Source organism: Amia ocellicauda, chromosome 12 (assembly GCF_036373705.1).
Source record: "Amia ocellicauda isolate fAmiCal2 chromosome 12, fAmiCal2.hap1, whole genome shotgun sequence".
NCBI lineage: Eukaryota > Metazoa > Chordata > Actinopteri > Amiiformes > Amiidae > Amia > Amia ocellicauda.
This window is the reverse complement of record NC_089861.1, coordinates 813,461-832,530: the sequence shown is the minus strand read 5'-3', so window position 1 is coordinate 832,530 and position 19,070 is coordinate 813,461. Positions and strand designations below refer to the sequence as shown.

The following is a 19,070-nucleotide window of genomic DNA, read 5'->3' as shown; positions in this document are numbered from 1 at the left end:
GCTCTACAGAATGAACTGTAGCTGCATGCAGCCTCCTTTCACCCTCAAAAGGTTGTTTCAGATCCTAATCGTGAGGAACAGCAGCATCTTACTGCAGAGTAGGTTTCATGACTCCAGCTGCATCATTGGGCTCCAAGCCTGGGATATAAATGACGTTTTCTGGGGATTCTATACCTTTTCTGGAAGCCCGTGGGATATTAATGATGGCTCAGTGGGTTTGTGAAAGACTTAGATTGGGCCTGGCTGCAGCTAAAGTGCCTTTTAAGAGGTTCGCCAAGGAGCTGCTGCAAAAGCAAACAATGGAGAACTTCCTGCCACAAAAGTGACCAATGGAGGATTTCCTGGCTGCCCAGCTGGGACGTTGGGTGAGTGACACATTATGGGAATGGTGTCTCCCCTCAAACCTAAGCTTACAAAACCCAGAGAAGGAACAGCAATGGAGAATTGACTAGAGTACAGGGTTGCTAAAGTAAGAGTGACTTACTCTACCATAAGTATTCTGTAACAATTTTAGTAGAAGCTGTAGGGAAAAAACGATCATTCAAAAATATATAATTATGGATTGTAGAAGCGATAATAGTCTGCAGGTGCTGTCCACCTTTTTCTACCTTTGTTTAAACTAATTAGGTTGAGTGAAAATAATACAAATAAAAAGGTACGCAGCAAACTGTTTTGTGAACATGTGAAACCTTTCCACACAGCCTATTGCAAGAGGAGCATGTGGCCTGGCTGCGTTTGTGTGGGGATTCATAATTATATGAATTGTATCCAAATAAAGCACCTACAGGTCGTGTTCAGACTGACTTTCCCTCCAGTTATCTGTTCCGTGTTGCAGCTGTGAGTGAGAAGCAGAGAAACCCCAGACCCAGTCCGGGGCATTTAGCAGCTGCACGGTTCAACAGGCAAAGAGCCTCGCTGGACGCTTTACACAACAGCACAGAGCTCCACTCTGGCCCTGCATCTCATTTCCGCCCACCTCCCTGATGGGAAACCTCTCCAGCCATGGACACAATCAATGGCTGCGAGCACTGCGGCAAAAGACGTTGTGACAAAACAGAAAATCCTGATTAACCTTCTGCTGCTTCTGGGGGGAGACAAATGGAAAGAGGCATATATTTAGCTGGCCTATTTAGCTGGCCTGGTTTCTTCGCTCTCTGAAGGAAATGCAACCCTAATGTGAATCTGCTCTCTGTCTATAGGCAAACCGGCAGGGAGATGGTGCAAAAGGGAAGATGCATAATTAAATGCCCAGTTTACCAGACAACAGCTACTTTTACCTGTTATTTGCTATTCATGAATTAATTCCCTCCCTTGCCTAAACAATACAATACCAAGATAATGTTAAACATAAAAAATATATATTTGATATTGTCTGGTAATAATATGAGTTCCTGTGTCTGTGCATCGTGTCCTTATGCTCAGAGGATGGGGACTGGGGGGTTGTTTAAATGGCCCCCACATGGGAAGCACCTGACGCACCTGCATGGAGCCTGCTTTTCCAAACGTACCCTGTCAAACACAGAGATATCTTGTCAAAAGAGTAGCTGATGGGCCTCTCTGTGCAGCACATTGGCAGTTCATCCCAAAGGTCCCCTCTTGTTCATGTGCAGTACAATCCACAACTGCAGCTCGAGCACAGATCGCCTTGGGGAACAGAATTGTCAATAACTCCCAAAATGTATTTCTATTTAAACCATTCAATGCAGAAATGCCACATCTATTGAAAGCTGCTGCTTGATAATTGCTGTACTTAGTGACACCTCAGTGCCAAGACTAGCACTGGGGCTGAGCCCAAACTGAGGCCAAAGATCGGAAAACCTTGCAGAGCCAAATAAATAAAGACAACATTTCTCTTCACAGAGAGAATACAATTAATTTTATTTCGACACCGGTTAAGAAAACATCACTGTCAAGGGGAAATGATAAAAATCTTTCCAGGGCCCGACTGTTAGCCATTCACACTCAATAGTGCCCTTTCAATCTGCCTCAGGCATTGTGTGTCTTCCCAGTGGTTTGCTTGGACCATGGCGATTGGGCAGTGGGTCTTGGAAGAGATCTCTGTATAGACAATCCTTTTCAATGACAGGAACGTGAACCAGGCAAGGCCCCCACACCCCTGGATGATTCAGCATCAAGCAAGGACCAAACTGAGCCATTTAGGAGCTTGTTTTTAATCTCTGTATCTCATATATGTGAGAAATGCTGTGGATGTTGAGGTGTCTTGTTTGTTGTGTATATTATGTTTGTATATTATGTTTAAAATGAGGGTCAACGCACAGGAAGTGAACGAGGCTGAACTTTTTGTAGAAGTGATGATTCTGATATTGCCAACACTGTAATGATGTCACAGCTACAATGTAACTGAATCACAGTCAGTCAAACACTGCAACAATGTAATTGAACTAAAGTCATAGCCAAACACTGTAACAATGTAACTGAACTAGTCAGTCAAAGACTGTAACAATGTAACTGAACTACAGTCAGTCGAACACTGCAACAATGTAACTGAACTAGTCATAGTCAAACACTGCAACAATGTAACTGAACTACAGTCAAACACTGCAACAATGTAACTGAACTACAGTCATAGTCAAACACTGTAAAAATGTAACTGAACTACAGTCATAGTCAAACACTGTAAAAATGTAACTGAACTAAAGTCATAGTCAAACACTGTAAAAATGTAACTGAACTACAGTCAGTCAAACACTGCAACAATGTAATTGAACTAAAGTCATAGTCAAACACTGTAACAATGTAACTGAACTACAGCCAGTCAAACACTGCAAGAATGTAACTGAACTAGTCAGTCAAACACTGTAACAATGTAACTGAACTACAGTCATAGTCAAACACTGTAACAATGTAATTGAACTACAGTCATAGTCAAAGACTGTAACAATGTAATTGAACTACAGTCATAGTCAAACACTGCAACAATGTAACTGAACTACAGTCATACTCAAACACTGCAACAATTTAACTGAACTACAGCCAGTCAAACAATGTAACAATGTAACTGAACTACAGCCAGTCAAACACTGCAACAATGTAACAGAACTACAGTCATAGTCAAACACTGTAACAATGTAACTGAACTACAGTCATAGTCAAACACTGTAACAATGTAACTAAACTACAGTCATAGTCAAACACCTCAACAATGTAACTGAACTACAGTCAGTCAAAGACTGTAACAATGTAACTGAACTACAGTCATAGTCAAAGACTGTAACAATGTAATTGAACTACAGTCATAGTCAAACACTGCAACAATGTAACTGAACTACAGTCATACTCAAACACTGCAACAATTTAACTGAACTACAGCCAGTCAAACAATGTAACAATGTAACTGAACTACAGCCAGTCAAACACTGCAACAATGTAACAGAACTACAGTCATAGTCAAACACTGTAACAATGTAACTCAACTACAGTCATAGTCAAACACTGTAACAATGTAACTAAACTACAGTCATAGTCAAACACCTCAACAATGTAACTGAACTACAGTCAGTCAAAGACTGTAACAATGTAACTGAACTACAGCCAGTCAAACACTGTAACAATGTAACTGAACTACAGTCATAGTAAAACACTGTAACAATGTAACTGAACTACAGCCAGTCAAACACTGTAACAATGTAACTGAACTACAGTCATAGTAAAACACTGTAACAGTGTAACTGAACTACAGTCAAACACTGCAACAATGTAACTGAACTACAGTCATAGTCAAACACTGTAACAATGTAACTGAACTACAGTCATTGTCAAAGACTGTAACAATGTAATTGAACTACAGTCATAGTCAAACACTGCAACAATGTAACTGAACTACAGTCATACTCAAACACTGCAACAATTTAACTGAACTACAGCCAGTCAAACAATGTAACAATGTAACTGAACTACAGCCAGTCAAACACTGCAACAATGTAACAGAACTACAGTCATAGTCAAACACTGCAACAATGTAACAGAACTACAGTCATAGTCAAACACTGTAACAATGTAACTGAACTACAGTCATAGTCAAACACTGTAACAATGTAACTGAACTACAGTCATAGTAAAACACTGTAACAATGTAACTGAACTACAGTCATAGTCAAACACTGTAACAGTTTAACTGAACTACAGTCAAACACTGTAACAATGTAACTGAACTACAGTCATAGTCAATCACCTCAACAATGTAACTGAACTACAGTCAGTCAAATACTGTAACAATGTCATTAATCTCTGATTACAAGAACACAAGTACCAGCACTTTCAATCAATTTAAGATCAGATATTTGGTACAGCCAGACCTTTAATGATCTATTAATCAAATGCAATCAGAAGGCACATGATTTTGCCATGTGGGTCACATTACTGATATTCTAGCTAAATGAACATTGAATTTTAATTCCCTGAAAGGTCTTCTGCTTCTTAAACTTGTGGTATAATGTACTGGTAGCTTGGCAGGTGTAATACAATAATCTTAGATTGTTCTTATGATTGTTATTGGTAATGTTCTGAATTGAGGCAATAAAGGCTCTGTGCCATTCTGCTTAACTGCCTGAAACAATGCTCATTCTACCCCACATTGCCTGAAGCATTTCCTTTGCTGTGTAAGAAACCTTTCTAATCAAGAGAGGTGAGCAACAGAATTAACTCCACTTTTCTTTTTTTTTTGGTAAATTCTCCACTCATTGTTATCAGCAAAGGAGTTAATCACAGAAATGAAAGCTGACAGTGTTTTTACGATAGAGCAGGAAAGCAGAATGATCCAATTAACCTCACTCTGATTCGAGGTTCTGCTACTGGAGGTCACAGGAGTTCCCCACCACCCAAAAACCAGGAAAAGGAAAAGCTTTCATTTATCACGGTCAGTTTGACTTTCTTCATTAAAGCCAAACAGCTGTGTAGAATTGGGACTGCTCCATATTGTTCCTACTCCCTCTCTTTCCAGAAGAACAGTCTCCACTTCTCTGTCTTTCTTTTGAAAGTGATCTCCTCATCGTGTTTCAGGTGCTGGTGCTCATGGCACAGGAAGGGTGGGACCAGATGGTCTCCTCTTGTTTGTGATGCTTCTTATACTTGTTGTGTTCTGGGCAGTTGAGATTGCTGGACAATTGCTGGACAGAGACCGGTTCGACTTCTCCATGATCACGTGATCCTCACAAGACTGCAGACTGGCTTCAATCTGTAAAACTGGCTTTGATTTCTTGCCATGTATGTATATGTTTATTTAATGTAAGTGCACCTGAGTGAATGAGCTCCGCCCCGTTGAAACACACATGAAACCCCTGAGACTCTGGGCTGACCTTGAGACGGGCAGAGTCCCTGAATCGCGCTATTATGCCATTGTAGACGACCGGTGGGAGTGGTGAGCAGGGCGAGTGTGTGAAGCCTCACTCTGCCACTGTCCCCCCTGCAGCTGGGCTGGAGGGCCACACAGAGGACCTCTGTCTGCCCCCGCGCCAGCTTTTGTCATGGGGCGGATGCCTCTCCACAAAGATAGGCGCTTGTTTCAGAAAGGCAGGCTGACAGGATGGGCAAAACCAACTCTTATCAGAGGGGGAGGGGTTGCCCATTCATCCACACAGAGCAACACATAAGTGGTGAATATAGTTTAGTCTGTATTCCACACATTTATTTGAAAGGTTGACAACTTTTCAACCTATTTTCAACCTTTAAAATCGATGTGTGGATCACAGGTTTGACAGGTTGCCTCTGAGATCCCCCGGGACAGAGACATGGCGTTCTGGTCAGTTAAACAGGTGGGCGTTTGGGTGAATTCATCCGGAGATAAATTGGAAACAAACTGAACAGTCCTTCAGCTCCTGAGTCCTTAATTAAACGAATTAATGTAACTGCTTAACTGACTCAATAACTAGCATGTCTTCCTGGTCTTTAGAAAATGGTGAAAAAAAGTAGGCTGAGGCACCCAGGACCAGGGCTGGAGACCCCTGTTTTACAGGCATTATGGCAAGCCAAATTATCATTTAGAGATATCTCTAAATACATTTAAAGATATCTTCATATATTTCAAGATATCTCTAAATCATTTAAAGATATCTATAAATGATTTAGAGATATCTGCAAACGATTTAGAGATATCTAAATAAGGTGTTTTTTAAAGATATCTCTAAATGATTTGCAGATATCTCTAAATGATTTGAAGATATCTCTAAAACATTTAAATATATCTGCGAATCATTTAGAGATATCTTCAAATGACTTCCTGTATTTTGGCTGAGATTAACACTTCCTGTTTCCTTATTCAGTTACATAGAAATGAATGAACAAGTTAACAGGAAGTGATAATCTTGGGCTACATACAGGAAGTCATTTGAAGATATCTCTAAATGATTTGCATATATCTCTAAATGATTTGCAGATATCTTTAAATGATTTAGAGATATCTTTAAATGATAATTTGGCTTGCCATACAGGCATAGCCCCTGAAGCCTATTCTGGACTTAAACTTCAAAAATGAAAGTTGAAACTTAGTGAATTGGACAGCAGCTTGTTTCATTCTCAGGTTTTGGGTGAGACGTTTGCTTTGGTTAATCCACCACCACACTCACATGCACACTCACTCACACAGAAACATACATACATACACACACACACACACACACACACACACACACACACACACACGCACACACACACACAGACACACACTCCTAAACTGCTTTAAAAGGTCACTGTGATATTCTGACGTTCGCAACTTTGATTTGTTATTAAAGCTCCCTGCGCGGCCTTTAAGACAGTCTGGAGTCAGATCACTTCAGAACAGACAACAAGCAGCACCGCCGCACACATCTGTTAATACCGAATAGAGATCTGATTCACCACAACAGACACCTGCGTGCATACAGACAGTATCTCACAATGTAGCTGCAATGGATGTGAACCATTTACCTAAAACCTTCTCTTGCTGTGAGAAATCGTCTGCGCTGCTCTGCACGAGGTCCTGTGCTTGTTTGTGTGCGATTATGTGAAGACGAGGAGGCATGCGACCGTTCGGTGTGTCTCACGCACTCTTCCTCCCGGCTATAATTTTGTTAACAGAATGTGAGCCTGGCGTTCAGATGCCTTGTCAAGCAAAGCAGAGAACAGAAGAGGGTTTGACAAAGCAGGGGCCCGGGGGCTCGGAAGCAGAGAGCACAGACGTCCGCCAACAAAGCATGTGAATGAACACCACGGGCAGCGGATGTGTCGGGGGTGGGGATCAATACTTCAGCCCACCTTACACAATTAAAGCCCCCTTACTTGATGGCATGTTTGAATTAGGAAGAAGGAGGCCTGCTTTGTCAAACCCTTTGCCTTGGAAGTGGAGATTGTGACTGGTGTGCAAAGCAGGGTCTTGATTTGGTCTGTGGTCTGTGTGTAGGTAGCAGTGTAGCTGCTGTGTGTAGTGGTTACCAATCACTTTGACAATTCACTAATATGATCACATCTAATTCATAACAATGAAGGCATTTAAAAAAAATACATGAATAAATAAACAATTAGGCATCTACAGTCTTGGAATTTGTCATCATCCGGAGAGTCAACGCTTTAATCTGTTCAATTCATCAAACTGTTCATAGTCCACTGTGCGCAGAAGTGGAACAAATAAGTCATGTGTTTCTACTCCTGTTTTAAGGCATATACAAATGCCAATATAGTATGCTTTACAAAATGCATGGTTCTAGGCTCATTGTAAAAGGAAAATCCATCTTTGGAGACCACAATTATTCTGATATGGCGTGGGGGGAGGCGTGAATAATCCTGATCTGATTTTGAAGCTGTAAAGATCTCCTATTGCAACATTAACAGCTTGTATGCAGACGGGATTCCAATATGAAGCTGCTTCAGTGCGACGGCCGTCCCGAGCCCCACTTCCCTCCCATAGGCCCCCGGGAGGCCACGTGGTCTCCAAGGCTAATGTCCTTCTCCAATTATCAATCACCAAACCCTGTCGCCCGAATCCCCCAGCGACGGTAATCAAAGTAATTACATATAAAAAAGAAAAGAACAGAAAGGAAATGCAAACACGGCCACATCTGTATGATTAATATCGTGGCGAGGGCAGATTCATTTTCATTTCCACCTGCTATTTTTTCTTACAATAAAACTGCGAGGAGCAACAGCCTCAATAACTATTAATGGGCAGGGAAGTCTTTTATCCATCATGCCCTACTTGATTATTATGGCATAACACCCTCTCCAGCTCATTTATATGTGCCTTAGTTAGCCTGCCTGTCCTTAATGACGACTATAAACAGCGAGCCCTTAAAGACCCTTCAGACGGGAGCTCATTTGTGGATGCAGTTGAACGAGACCTCCGGCTCTTCGTTTTGGCTGGTGTCGCGTTCAGCCGCTGGATTACACACTGGAATTTGGATGTCGATGATATTGGTGATCTTTCAGGGCTTAATTTATCATAACTACACAAGTTCTCTTGTAAGATGAATAATGTTTATCGTAACTCGAGGTGCATGAAGAAGTCGTCCTTTGCTGGCCCATGAGAACAGATGAATGCGATTAGGGGTCTTTTGGGCATCCAACGCCAAACTATCTTCCCTAAACCCATTAAACACTAAACTATAACGTTATAATATCCAATAGGGATGAAATGAGAGAGAATTGTTGTGGCCCCACTCTTCCACGATAGAAATAATATCACAATAGTATGGGCTATGAAATAAGTACTGAAGACAAGTATGTATTACAAAAATAATAATGATAATTGTATTCTGCACTCTGCACAGTTCTACATAACTGTGCAGTAATTTTGGATGGTCTTTACAGTATCCAATACGGATAGTCTCACAACTTTTAATGATTTCATGTACTCATGCATCTAAATGTTCACTTGTAGCTACACAAGGTTACACCACACGAGGAGATGGTGTGTGAAAATTGAAGTTAACACGCACATGTCACAGTGCATGGTTGTTTTAAAAATGCTGCTTTAATTTAGTCATTTCTCAGGATGTTTGTCTATTCACGTTTGAAAATGTGTTAGAATTGTTTTTTTAAATATATATATTATTGTATTATGTACATGTATATATTAGTAAAGCTTGTTTTAAATTAAAAACTTAAAGTGTATCTTCACTCAGATTGCATTTGTAAAATACATTTAAATTACGAAATTGCAACAATGGTTCGTTACACAAGAGCAGTAACAACACAATGCACAAACACAGTAACAGGTGATAGAGTCTATGTGTTTTGGTGGAGAAATTGTAGGTTAAAATGCTTTCATTAACTAAATGCCCAGCGTAGGACTATTGTGAATATTAATGATGGTGATCTATTGTGATATTGGAGTACGGTTCCATGCCTGCTCTCCGCACGGTCCAGATAAGAGCAGTGGTCAGAGTTTCACCACCAGTATCTTGCTTTCAGAAATAATCTGTGAAACAAACACCACCGGGGGTCACAGTTCGCCGTCTGTACAAGTGAAGATGAGAGAAATCAAAATGTGTATTCCTTTCCTTAAATATTGTCATTTCTTGTCAAACAGCCTTAAGGGCAGTAATCCCACCTTTCCAGATTATGTGTTTGTTCACTTTTGTAACAGCCTCATAACACAGAAATTAATTTGTGGATATGCGTTACCATTATTCTATTTGCATGTGTGTCTGGACTCACTTGTCATTCAGTTGCCTTTATGTTCAAGGTATTCCACACGCAAACAGATTAAATAACACACACACACACATAATTACATACATACTGCCCATTCATATGTTAGGGATGGACGCAAGCATCCAGCGGTGTCAGCTAAACCACTGCCGAAAGCCCAAAGAAGCCGTCTCCAGGGACTGTTCCTGTGCCTGTCTGTCTGGATCCATTTTGGCGTCACCGGACACTCGTCTACATGTACTGTCTCTGAGAGATACGATTCTCAGTCAAGAATGCATTTCGGTGCCAGCTCTCTCTCCCTGCCGGAGCTGTGAAATAGCAACTCACTCACAAACCTAATACACGGCACCCCAGCGTCTCTTTGCCCTGCCAAGCTGTGCCATCCCAACGCCAGAGATTGGCATCCTTGTGCAGACTCTCCGTGTTCCCACTGCGTTCAGCCAGCTCTTGACAACAAATCACGGGCCGCCACGAGAAATGTCCCAGGGTTGATTTGACAGGATGTCATCACGGCTATGAAGATATGGCCAGCCCTGGTCCACCCATTGCTAAATGAAGGCCTCGCCAAATTTTGTTATGCATTACTTAGAAACTAATTAGAAACTGTATACATCTTTGAAAAGAGAACAAGTAACACAACCTTATTGCACTGTTTTGAAGGGCTAAACACGTTTTCAGCAGCACAGCACTTGAGAAGGAGTGTAGTTTGGTTTAAGAAGGGTAGGAGGAAGCATGGTTTTCTCGGCATCTGTTTATTCAGGTCTCTCTCAATTTCACCGAAACATTGCTTTTTTCTTTTGAGGACAGACTTTTCTCAACCCACGAGAACAACAACAATAACGAAGCAAGATACAAGTCCAGACTTCAGAGACAATTGTAGTCATTTAAACAACAACAAAAATGTGACAAGTTTGAATCTCCAGACTCCAGACAATGATCAACAACAGCCTGTACAGCTCCACAACACTCTGCTCAACAGAATGGGACTAGGGCTAAAATCAGGCGACTCCAAGTACTGATTTACTTTAGGGGTTTAGACTAATTGACGTTGCCTGGCTTCCATAAAAAAATCAGTTGCCACGGATTGGTATCAAGATGACAATATAAAGGTTCTGACCCTGATGCAAATGACTGCAAGCCCAAGTAAAACATTGACCCACTCCGGGGATGTTCCTGCTGGAGGTCTGCACTGCCGGATCTCTCCAGGGCGCCATATTCTTCGGGGGCGGTGCTGGCCGGACACTCATTAATTCTGCTCTGGCTGATGCCCACTTGGCTGAGCTAATTCCTCCACATGAGTACAGGGCCATCGTGCGCCTTGCAGACTCACTGGATGAGACAGACCTTTACACCAGTGAAGCCCAGTTCTTGCTCTGTAGACCACACAGGGTCAAACATATCAATCAAGTTGGTTTACAGAGATGGGTTGTAATACTGCATATGGAAACGGTGCTATAGAAAATGCTGCACAGTTGGTTAGGAGAAGCAGAAATGACTAAATAAATGTTCCCTATTAAAAATGTACAACTATATAATGTGTGCACTGAGCGGGGAAGAAATGGACTCGAAGCCCTGCATGGAAAATAAATTAATAAATACATACATACATGAGAAAGTGCTGACAGAGTTGCCAACATTGCTCAGACAAAAACAAAACCATTTCAATGAGTCAGAGCTCTTTGGCCCCTCCGCCGACTCTGTCTGAGTCTTAGAGAAGCAGCGCTGGGGCGGCTATGTCGGCCGTCTCTCTCACGGGTCAGTGGATTAAGTGACCGCGATTCTCCTCCTGCTCGATTCACAGAGCAGGTAATAAGAGAGGCGAGGAACAGAACTGCCCCGATGAAGAAACACCGTGGAGCGATCGGCAGTAATGCCACGTCTCTCGCATGCTCTGCTCCAGAGGGCACGGAGCGCTAATGTGGAAGCAGGACCCAGCAGTAAGGCTCCACGAATGGGCAATGGACCACTGCAAGATCTGCACGGCACAGCCTCCCACTCCCTGTCTTGCATGCTGCAGCTCGGCTTCCTTGCTTCCCCAGCAGCTGTCATTAAATCCTTCCCTGGCAACTGAGCAACAGGGCGATCAAAGCACCCACCCACACCGAGCCCTGCAGGGCGGCATGGCTCAGGCCTGCAGGGCCCTTTCATTCCATTTCAATGAATTACAGAAGACACTGATGAAGAAAACTGAGAGGGAGAGAGACAGAGGAGTCTCCCTGCAGCCCGTTCCACAATGTTAACAGGAAGAGCAATCCTCCCACCAACCAGAACCCTTCATTCCAGATTGCTGCACCTTTGGGGTGTCCCGATAGGGGTGTGATGTCAGCACAACTGACTTTCATGAGTCGCTGATTTTCTGCATCGTTTCCAAAGACAACGTCTCAGCATCAGTCGGGCCCAGTGAGGAAACACACATTAGCCCTTGAGTGTCAGCCGGACCCCCACGATGATGTCAGGGTTCCAGAGCGCAGGGGCGTGATGTCACTGCACTGTAGACCGCCCCTCAGATTATCCACACACTGCAGACAGAATGCTAATGGTGCAATTCTCAGACAATACAGTGTGTCAGCAGCATGACTGAACGATTCACGTCAAGGAGTGCTGATACACCATCATGGGAGGCCGTGTGATTGCCTGGGAAGGACAAGTCTACTGTCAGCCCTGTGGGAATCCCATAGGACTCCAGAGCACAGGTTCTATCACGCTTTACAATACATGCTTAACCATGGCACATTGTACTGTAGTGTGAACAACCACCCATCAGTGCAGAAGCAGCACTGGCAAACCTGCACACATGTGTTCACTGCGTTTGTGTCTGGTACACAGCACGGCCCAGGACAGGGAATCATTAGTCAGACTCCAGAGCTGTTCCGTCTTCTCTGAGGATCCCTTTCTCTCTCCAGGACGTCATAGATCATATGTGGAGAGGTGTTTCAAAAATAAGCTAACCAGCTGTTGGTCTCTTTTGGAAAGGCTGACCCCACCCCACCTCAGAAGCATGACATTTGACAGCAGCCAAAGAACGGAAACTGACTAAATAAAGGCAGTGATCCCAACCCATAAGACTGTCTTCATCAGCGCAGAGAGAAATCAATACTGATTGCCTGTTGATTGAATTCAAATAAATAACCCTCACATCGATGTGATTCATCATGTAGCCTTTAAACTTCATTTTCAATGTTTATTCCAGCGAGCCCAGTGACTCACCCCTGGATTATTGAACAGATGGAACGGTCCTCTGAGATTCCCAGGATTGTAGATCCATCTCTGCTCTGGAACCCTAACGTTCCTCCTCAGAAGCCACGGCTGCCATTTGCAATGTATTAAACTGAAGAGCAGGGCTGGCTGCTCCTCCTCGTGCTTTAGACAACCAGACGGATATTTATTACAGCCAGTTCCCCCTCATCTGTTCACAAAATGTGTGCAATGCCCATCCTCTCAAGCTTGCAGATAGAGAGGAGTGCCGTGCCATTGACTCCAATTAAGTTCACAGTACGAATACGGGGCAGAAATTGTAACAAAGAGCTGCACAGAAATCAATTTGCTGGAAAAGGGACGAACAAAGGTAGTGAATCCCAGGATTATTGAAGAAGCAACGTCTGCCAATGGGATCAGATGATGCTTTGCCAAATATTCAGCACCTTAGGAAAAATATTCTCATTTCATTTTGCCAGATTTCTCCTACCAAGGATCTCTCTCTCCTTCTCTCTTTCTCTTTCTCTCCCTCCCTATCTTTCTCTCTCTTATAAATATATATGCCTTGATTCACTTACTCAATACTTTAAAAATGCAATAATGCATGGAAACGTGATTATTAAAAAAATGCTGATCTAACACAAGGTGATATTTTCATATTTTCTTGTATTTGTTTGCATGCTAGATGAAAACCCTTATTGCCTTTACAGTATGAACATTTTGCCCACAATAAGATTAATAAACTATTAGTTTTTTACAGTAATGCTCAGAAAATAACCTGAATACACAATATTCCTGCATCCTGACTTTGATTCACACATTTAAATAATTTCCATTTGCCCACTTCTATATGTCTTTATTTATTCATACAGATTGTTTTAATCTTTTACTTTCACAGTCCTTATGAGAATGGAGCGTTGGCATTAGACTGCCACCTAGTGATCCGACTCTCCTTCTCGTCTCGTCTTTTTTTCTGGACACTCAGCCTGTAAAGCATGGGAGAGCTCCATTTTAGTTTTTGAGGCTTTCACATTAAATTGAGGTTTCTTTATTTGCTTTTAAGGTTTGCATCACATATTTAAGACATATACTTTAAGACTTTTGATTTAAACAGAATAATTATGATAAATCATTAAATACTTTTATTGTTAATTGTAAATGTAAGCTGTTACTATATTCTGTTGATTAATAATGCATCACAATTCTGGACTTCAAGGACTTATTGTTATTATAATCAGTAGTTAATTTGGATATAGTAGGATATTTATTTGGATTCAATCAACAGGCAATCAGTATTGATTTCTCTGTGTGCTGACGAAGACAGTCTTATGGGTCGGGATCACTGCCTTTATTGCTCCAGTTTGCTGTCAAAAGTCATGCTTCTGAGGTGGGGTGGGGTTGGCCCTTTGTGTTAGACATGCAAACAAACATACAAGCTGCACCCAAAATGGAAATGAATCTACTTTGCGACTCCCAGCACTCACAAGTCGTCACAGACTTAGAACAGGAAAGAAACACATAATAAAACCATTCAGCTGGCCGAGACTAGAAGTCCAACATCGGTACCCAAACCATGTTCAAACGCTTCCAAACACATTCCACACAGGAAACACAAGCAGCCCGGTCCATTTCAAAGAGAAACCAACAACAACAGACTGTTTATCCTTAAAATTGAGCTCCACATATAAATACTAAGAGGTTCACTTTAATCATTGAAGAGAAGACCCAATTAAACAAACAGACATGCCCTAACAATAGCATTCTAGAAATCATTTGGTAGGGCCTGTATATGTATATGTATGTATATGAAAAGGTTTAAAAAAATAACAAAAAATAAAGAAATATTCTGTTTGTATTAAAAAAACAACGTGTTCAGTCTTGGCAACTAATATACATATATGTGCATCTGTCTACCTTCAAGAGTTATTTAAATAATGAGGTTCTTTAAAACATTCCAGATCAAATGATGCCTTCATGTGGAAACATGAACTGATTTCTCTACATGGGACACGCATGAAACCTTTAACCTAGATTGTGTTTACCCAGATGTCTAAAGCCACAAACTACTACAGTGAATACTTCATTGTTGCATAATGCATTGCTACATTGTAATGCAATTACCAGATCTATCACTCTATCTACCTATCTGTCTAGCTGTGTGCCGGTCTATAGGTCTGAAATTGTACTTAATGGATATTCTTTCATTATCAATAATAATGGGCATCAAACAGACATTGTTAAGCTTCTTCAGTTGAACATCTAGACTTCACTCCTCTTGCCAAAATAATCACCAGCTTTCCGCCAATGGAGCCCTTGATTCCAGGAACAAAATCCACTTGACAGGTCAATAATTATCAGTGGATCTACACTGTGGCAATTAAAACATATGCTCTCTCTCTCTCTCTCTCTCTCTCTCTCTCTCTCTCTCTCTCTCTCTCTCTCTCTATATATATATATATATATATATATATATATATATATATATATATATATATATAGCACATGTCAATCCCAGCCTCAGTCTTTACAATGTGTGTTTGCTATATATTCAAATATACAGATAGAAGAATAAGCGCAGGTGATAACTCCTCAGTGCGCATGGTCACATTAGATAAGAAGTGTGTTAATGCAATATAAAACGGTGTTAATTTGTGGCGGGCTCTCGCAGATGCACCGGTCCCGCTGGGCTGAGCTTTTGTATTTATTCATCCATTGGCTGCGAGTCTTAACAAGGCGATCGATCTGACGGGAAACCAGCCGACAGACACGCCTGCGCCGCGGATAGACGTGGCGCTTCTCACAATGAAACTCACACACACTGTAATGGCTGCATGCTGGCGTAAGGTACGGATGCCCGTTGGCACGGTGCTTAACGTGGGTTATGAAATATATGAAAATAGGTCAGATCGGAATGAATAGGAACCCCATAAATGGCTGACAGCCGCGTTTTAGTTGCTTTCTTAAGTAGTATATATTATAAATATATAAAATAAGTGTGTGTCTCTATAAGTGTCGGATACTAATGATTATAATATGAATAAGTGTCTGTCTCGCACGGTGACACGACGCTGTTTTGCATGAATCAGCATCCCGCGGCGCGGTGCTGCAGTGAGACCCGCAGAGCTGCAGCCGGCCTGAGGCACCGCACCGCTTATTATTATTATCATCATCATCATCAAACACATGCACGCACACACATATCCAAAACACTGCCCATTGCACGCTTTCCTTCATTAGAAAATGGATTCACATTATCCCCGTGTAAAAACCCTTCTGCAAATACGTGGAATCTAACATGTCGGCCAAGTACCAACCGCGTACTTTCTGTTTCAGCTCGTATGTTAATTTGTCCGGGACGGAAGCAGCGCAGCTTAATTCATGCTGCAAATATAACTAATACATATCCGTATTTGGTGTATATCGGTATTTGGGCGTTGTGGGTCCTTTCTTCATGTCCTCCTCTTCCTTGGCCGTCTGGGCCCTAGCCTTCACTGCGCACCTCCTCCACCGCGTATTCACACACACACACACACACACACACATGTGTTACAGGGCCAACTGTGTCTATCTATCCATCCGCATCTCCCTCTCTCTCTCTCTCTCTCTCTCTCTCTCTCTCTCTCTCTCTCTCTATATATATATATATATATATATATATATATATATATATATATATATATATATAAAACACACGCATATAGATACTGTGTGGGCGCATGTCTGTATGTCACTCTCTTCTCGGGCTGCGGAAATCACTCCAGCACCGTTACTGTGGAAACCAGCTCGGCGCACTGGCACTGTAAAGCACAGCCTGTCTGTCTGTCTGTCTGTCTGTCTGTCTGCCTGTCTGTCTGTCTGTCTGTCTGTCTGTCTGTCTGTCTGCCTGTCTGTCTGTCTGCCTGTCTGTCTGTCTGTCGTAGCACAGAGGCACGGTGGATTATTATGAATGGCAATTATGAGCTAAAAACCGCCAACACCTGGTCGCGCTGGACAGAGCTGGACAGACAGACCGACAGAAACACGGGTTAAAGCATCTCACACGGTGCCAGCAATCCCGCACAATCTACTCCAACCACGGGGGGGAGAGACGCCATTCTGTACAGATCTGATCCGAGGCTAAACTGGACATATATGTATTTATACTTCACATCGATGGCTCCTGGTTGATGAATGGGGGGGTTACACAAATCTGTGATCCGGGGTCACGCCCACCGCGGGCAAACTGTGCCATTTGTAATCTTGCAAGGTGCAACATGAGAGCCTTTCCCCTACCATGACAGGAACACTGATATGTGTACCTATATATATATATATACATATACATGTAATACTCACAACAGTTGGTCACCGCAAAGCTGTTGGCTACTTCCAGGTTGTCTATGTGGGGCGTCAGTCTGAACTCGGGCGTGCTGAACTGAACCATCCCTATCCGAAATGCACTGTATTCCTGATCCGACCCCCTTTGAAATAATCCCCCTGTGAGCAGAGGCAGAGAGAAGCAGACAGGCGGTTAAAACATACCCTTAATACACGTTAACAACAATAACCGCATCTCCACAGGCATGCATATGTGTTCAAGGCGCATCCCTTCTGTGAATAAGCGCATTGAGGAAGCGCACATTAGAATGAGCACCTCTGACCGGGGACCGGACATCTGCACGCGCATCAGCGGGTCCGGACTGCTAATGCAGCCGCTACACAGCCCCCTACACAACCCCCTTAAACAGCCCCCTACACAGCCCCTTACCCAGCCCCCTAAACAGCCCCCTACACAGCCCCCTAAACAGCCCCCTTAAACAGCCCCCTAAACAGCCCCCTTAAACAGCCCCCTAAACAGCCCCCTTAAACAGCCCCCTAAACAGCCCCCTACACAGCCCCCATAAACACCCCCCTAAACAGTTCCCTTAAACAGCCCCCTAAACAGCCCCCCACACAGCCCCCCACACAGCCCCCTAAACATCCCCCGTTTCACATCCCCGCTACTCATCCCTCCATTCACCCCGCACTGCGTTCAGCCGCTGTTCACATACCGATTTGTACGCTGTGAGATCCTCCGAGCGCCAGTCCCCATAAAACAGGAAGAAGGAAGACAGATATATTCATAATCTTGTGCATTTCCACAGAAATAAGGACCACATCCACGAAATAATCCCCTCGTTGTTCTCGACGCAGCGTCGCCGTTAGATCCTATTCATTTTGGAAAAACGTGAAAACGCGATGGAAAAGCAGGTCTTTTTTATTTCGGTTTTCTCGCTTTCAGAGGACGGTTCTTGTCGAAGATCCCAGTTCCAGTTCCCACAGTGCAATGATGGTATAATGCAGGGGCTCTCTCTCTCTCTCTCTCTCTCTCTCTCTCTCTCTCTCTCTCTCTCTCTCTCTCGCTCTCTCTGCCTCTCTCACTCTCTCTCTGCCTCTCTCACTCTCTCTCTCTCTGTGCCTCTCTTTCTCTTCCCGTCTTCCTGCCGTTTTTGTTTTAATAATTGTATTATATAATTGTATCCTGCAGGTGTAATAATAATTATATTATTATTGTTGTTAGTATTACTGGTGTCGGGTGCAGCGGCGCAGAACTGCTTTACATGTGCGGCGGATGAATGCGGTTTAATCGTGTCTTTCTGTGCACATGGGTGTGATTTGTGTTTTGCTGAAAAAAGGGGCATTGCCTCCCCACCTCTAGGACCCCGAACATCGTTATTATTATCTCGAATGAAACAGGACGGTTCTATATGTAAGTAACATATTTGGGCATGTATTATGATGAGATCCGAGAGTGTGGAGGTTGTCGATTTAAAATGAAAAACGATGACTCTGCGGGGCGTTAGGATTGACTGAGCTTTGGCAGATGTCTTCTCTCCTGTCCACCATTTATCACACACTCATCTCCTGAGTTTAAGTCGTTTCATCCCCATTATAGAGGCAAAGACCTGCACTTGTCATGTTCTGTGAGTCGCCTCATACTCCGATGCACAGATCAGATTGGTAGATGGATAGATGGATATATTGAACACCCGGGTCACGCCGCCGCTGTGGGAACAGAGAGCCCTGTGATCAGCGCCGCACAGAGGAGCGTTCAGGACCACGGACAGCGCCTGGCAGCGGCTGTAGAACTGAGTGGAGACTCTCACTCTCTCACACACTCACACTCACTCTCTCACTTTCATTACACACACTCACACTCACTCTCTCACTCTCATTACACACACTCTCTCACTTTCATTACACTCACTCACTCTCAT

The 19,070-nt window shown here is 42.9% G+C and overlaps 1 protein-coding gene across 7 annotated transcripts in view; it reads right to left on the bottom strand.

The window, feature by feature from the left end:
- Positions 1-18,167, bottom strand: part of gria2b (glutamate receptor, ionotropic, AMPA 2b) — a 55,294-nt gene extending 37,127 nt beyond the window's left edge. For 2 of the 7 annotated variants that reach the window (XM_066718010.1, XM_066718007.1), the window contains exons 1-2: positions 17,865-18,157; positions 17,170-17,310 (exon numbers count right to left, since the gene is read on the bottom strand). In XM_066718010.1, the coding sequence (XP_066574107.1) occupies positions 17,170-17,310; positions 17,865-17,949 (226 nt within the window). In that variant the 5' untranslated portion in view covers positions 17,950-18,157. Of the gene's footprint in view, positions 1-17,169; positions 17,311-17,864 lie in introns of all 7 variants that reach the window. The other 5 variants (XM_066718008.1, XM_066718005.1, XM_066718009.1 and 2 more) reach the window with 5 other exon arrangements.
- Between the last annotated feature and the right edge of the window lie 903 nt (positions 18,168-19,070).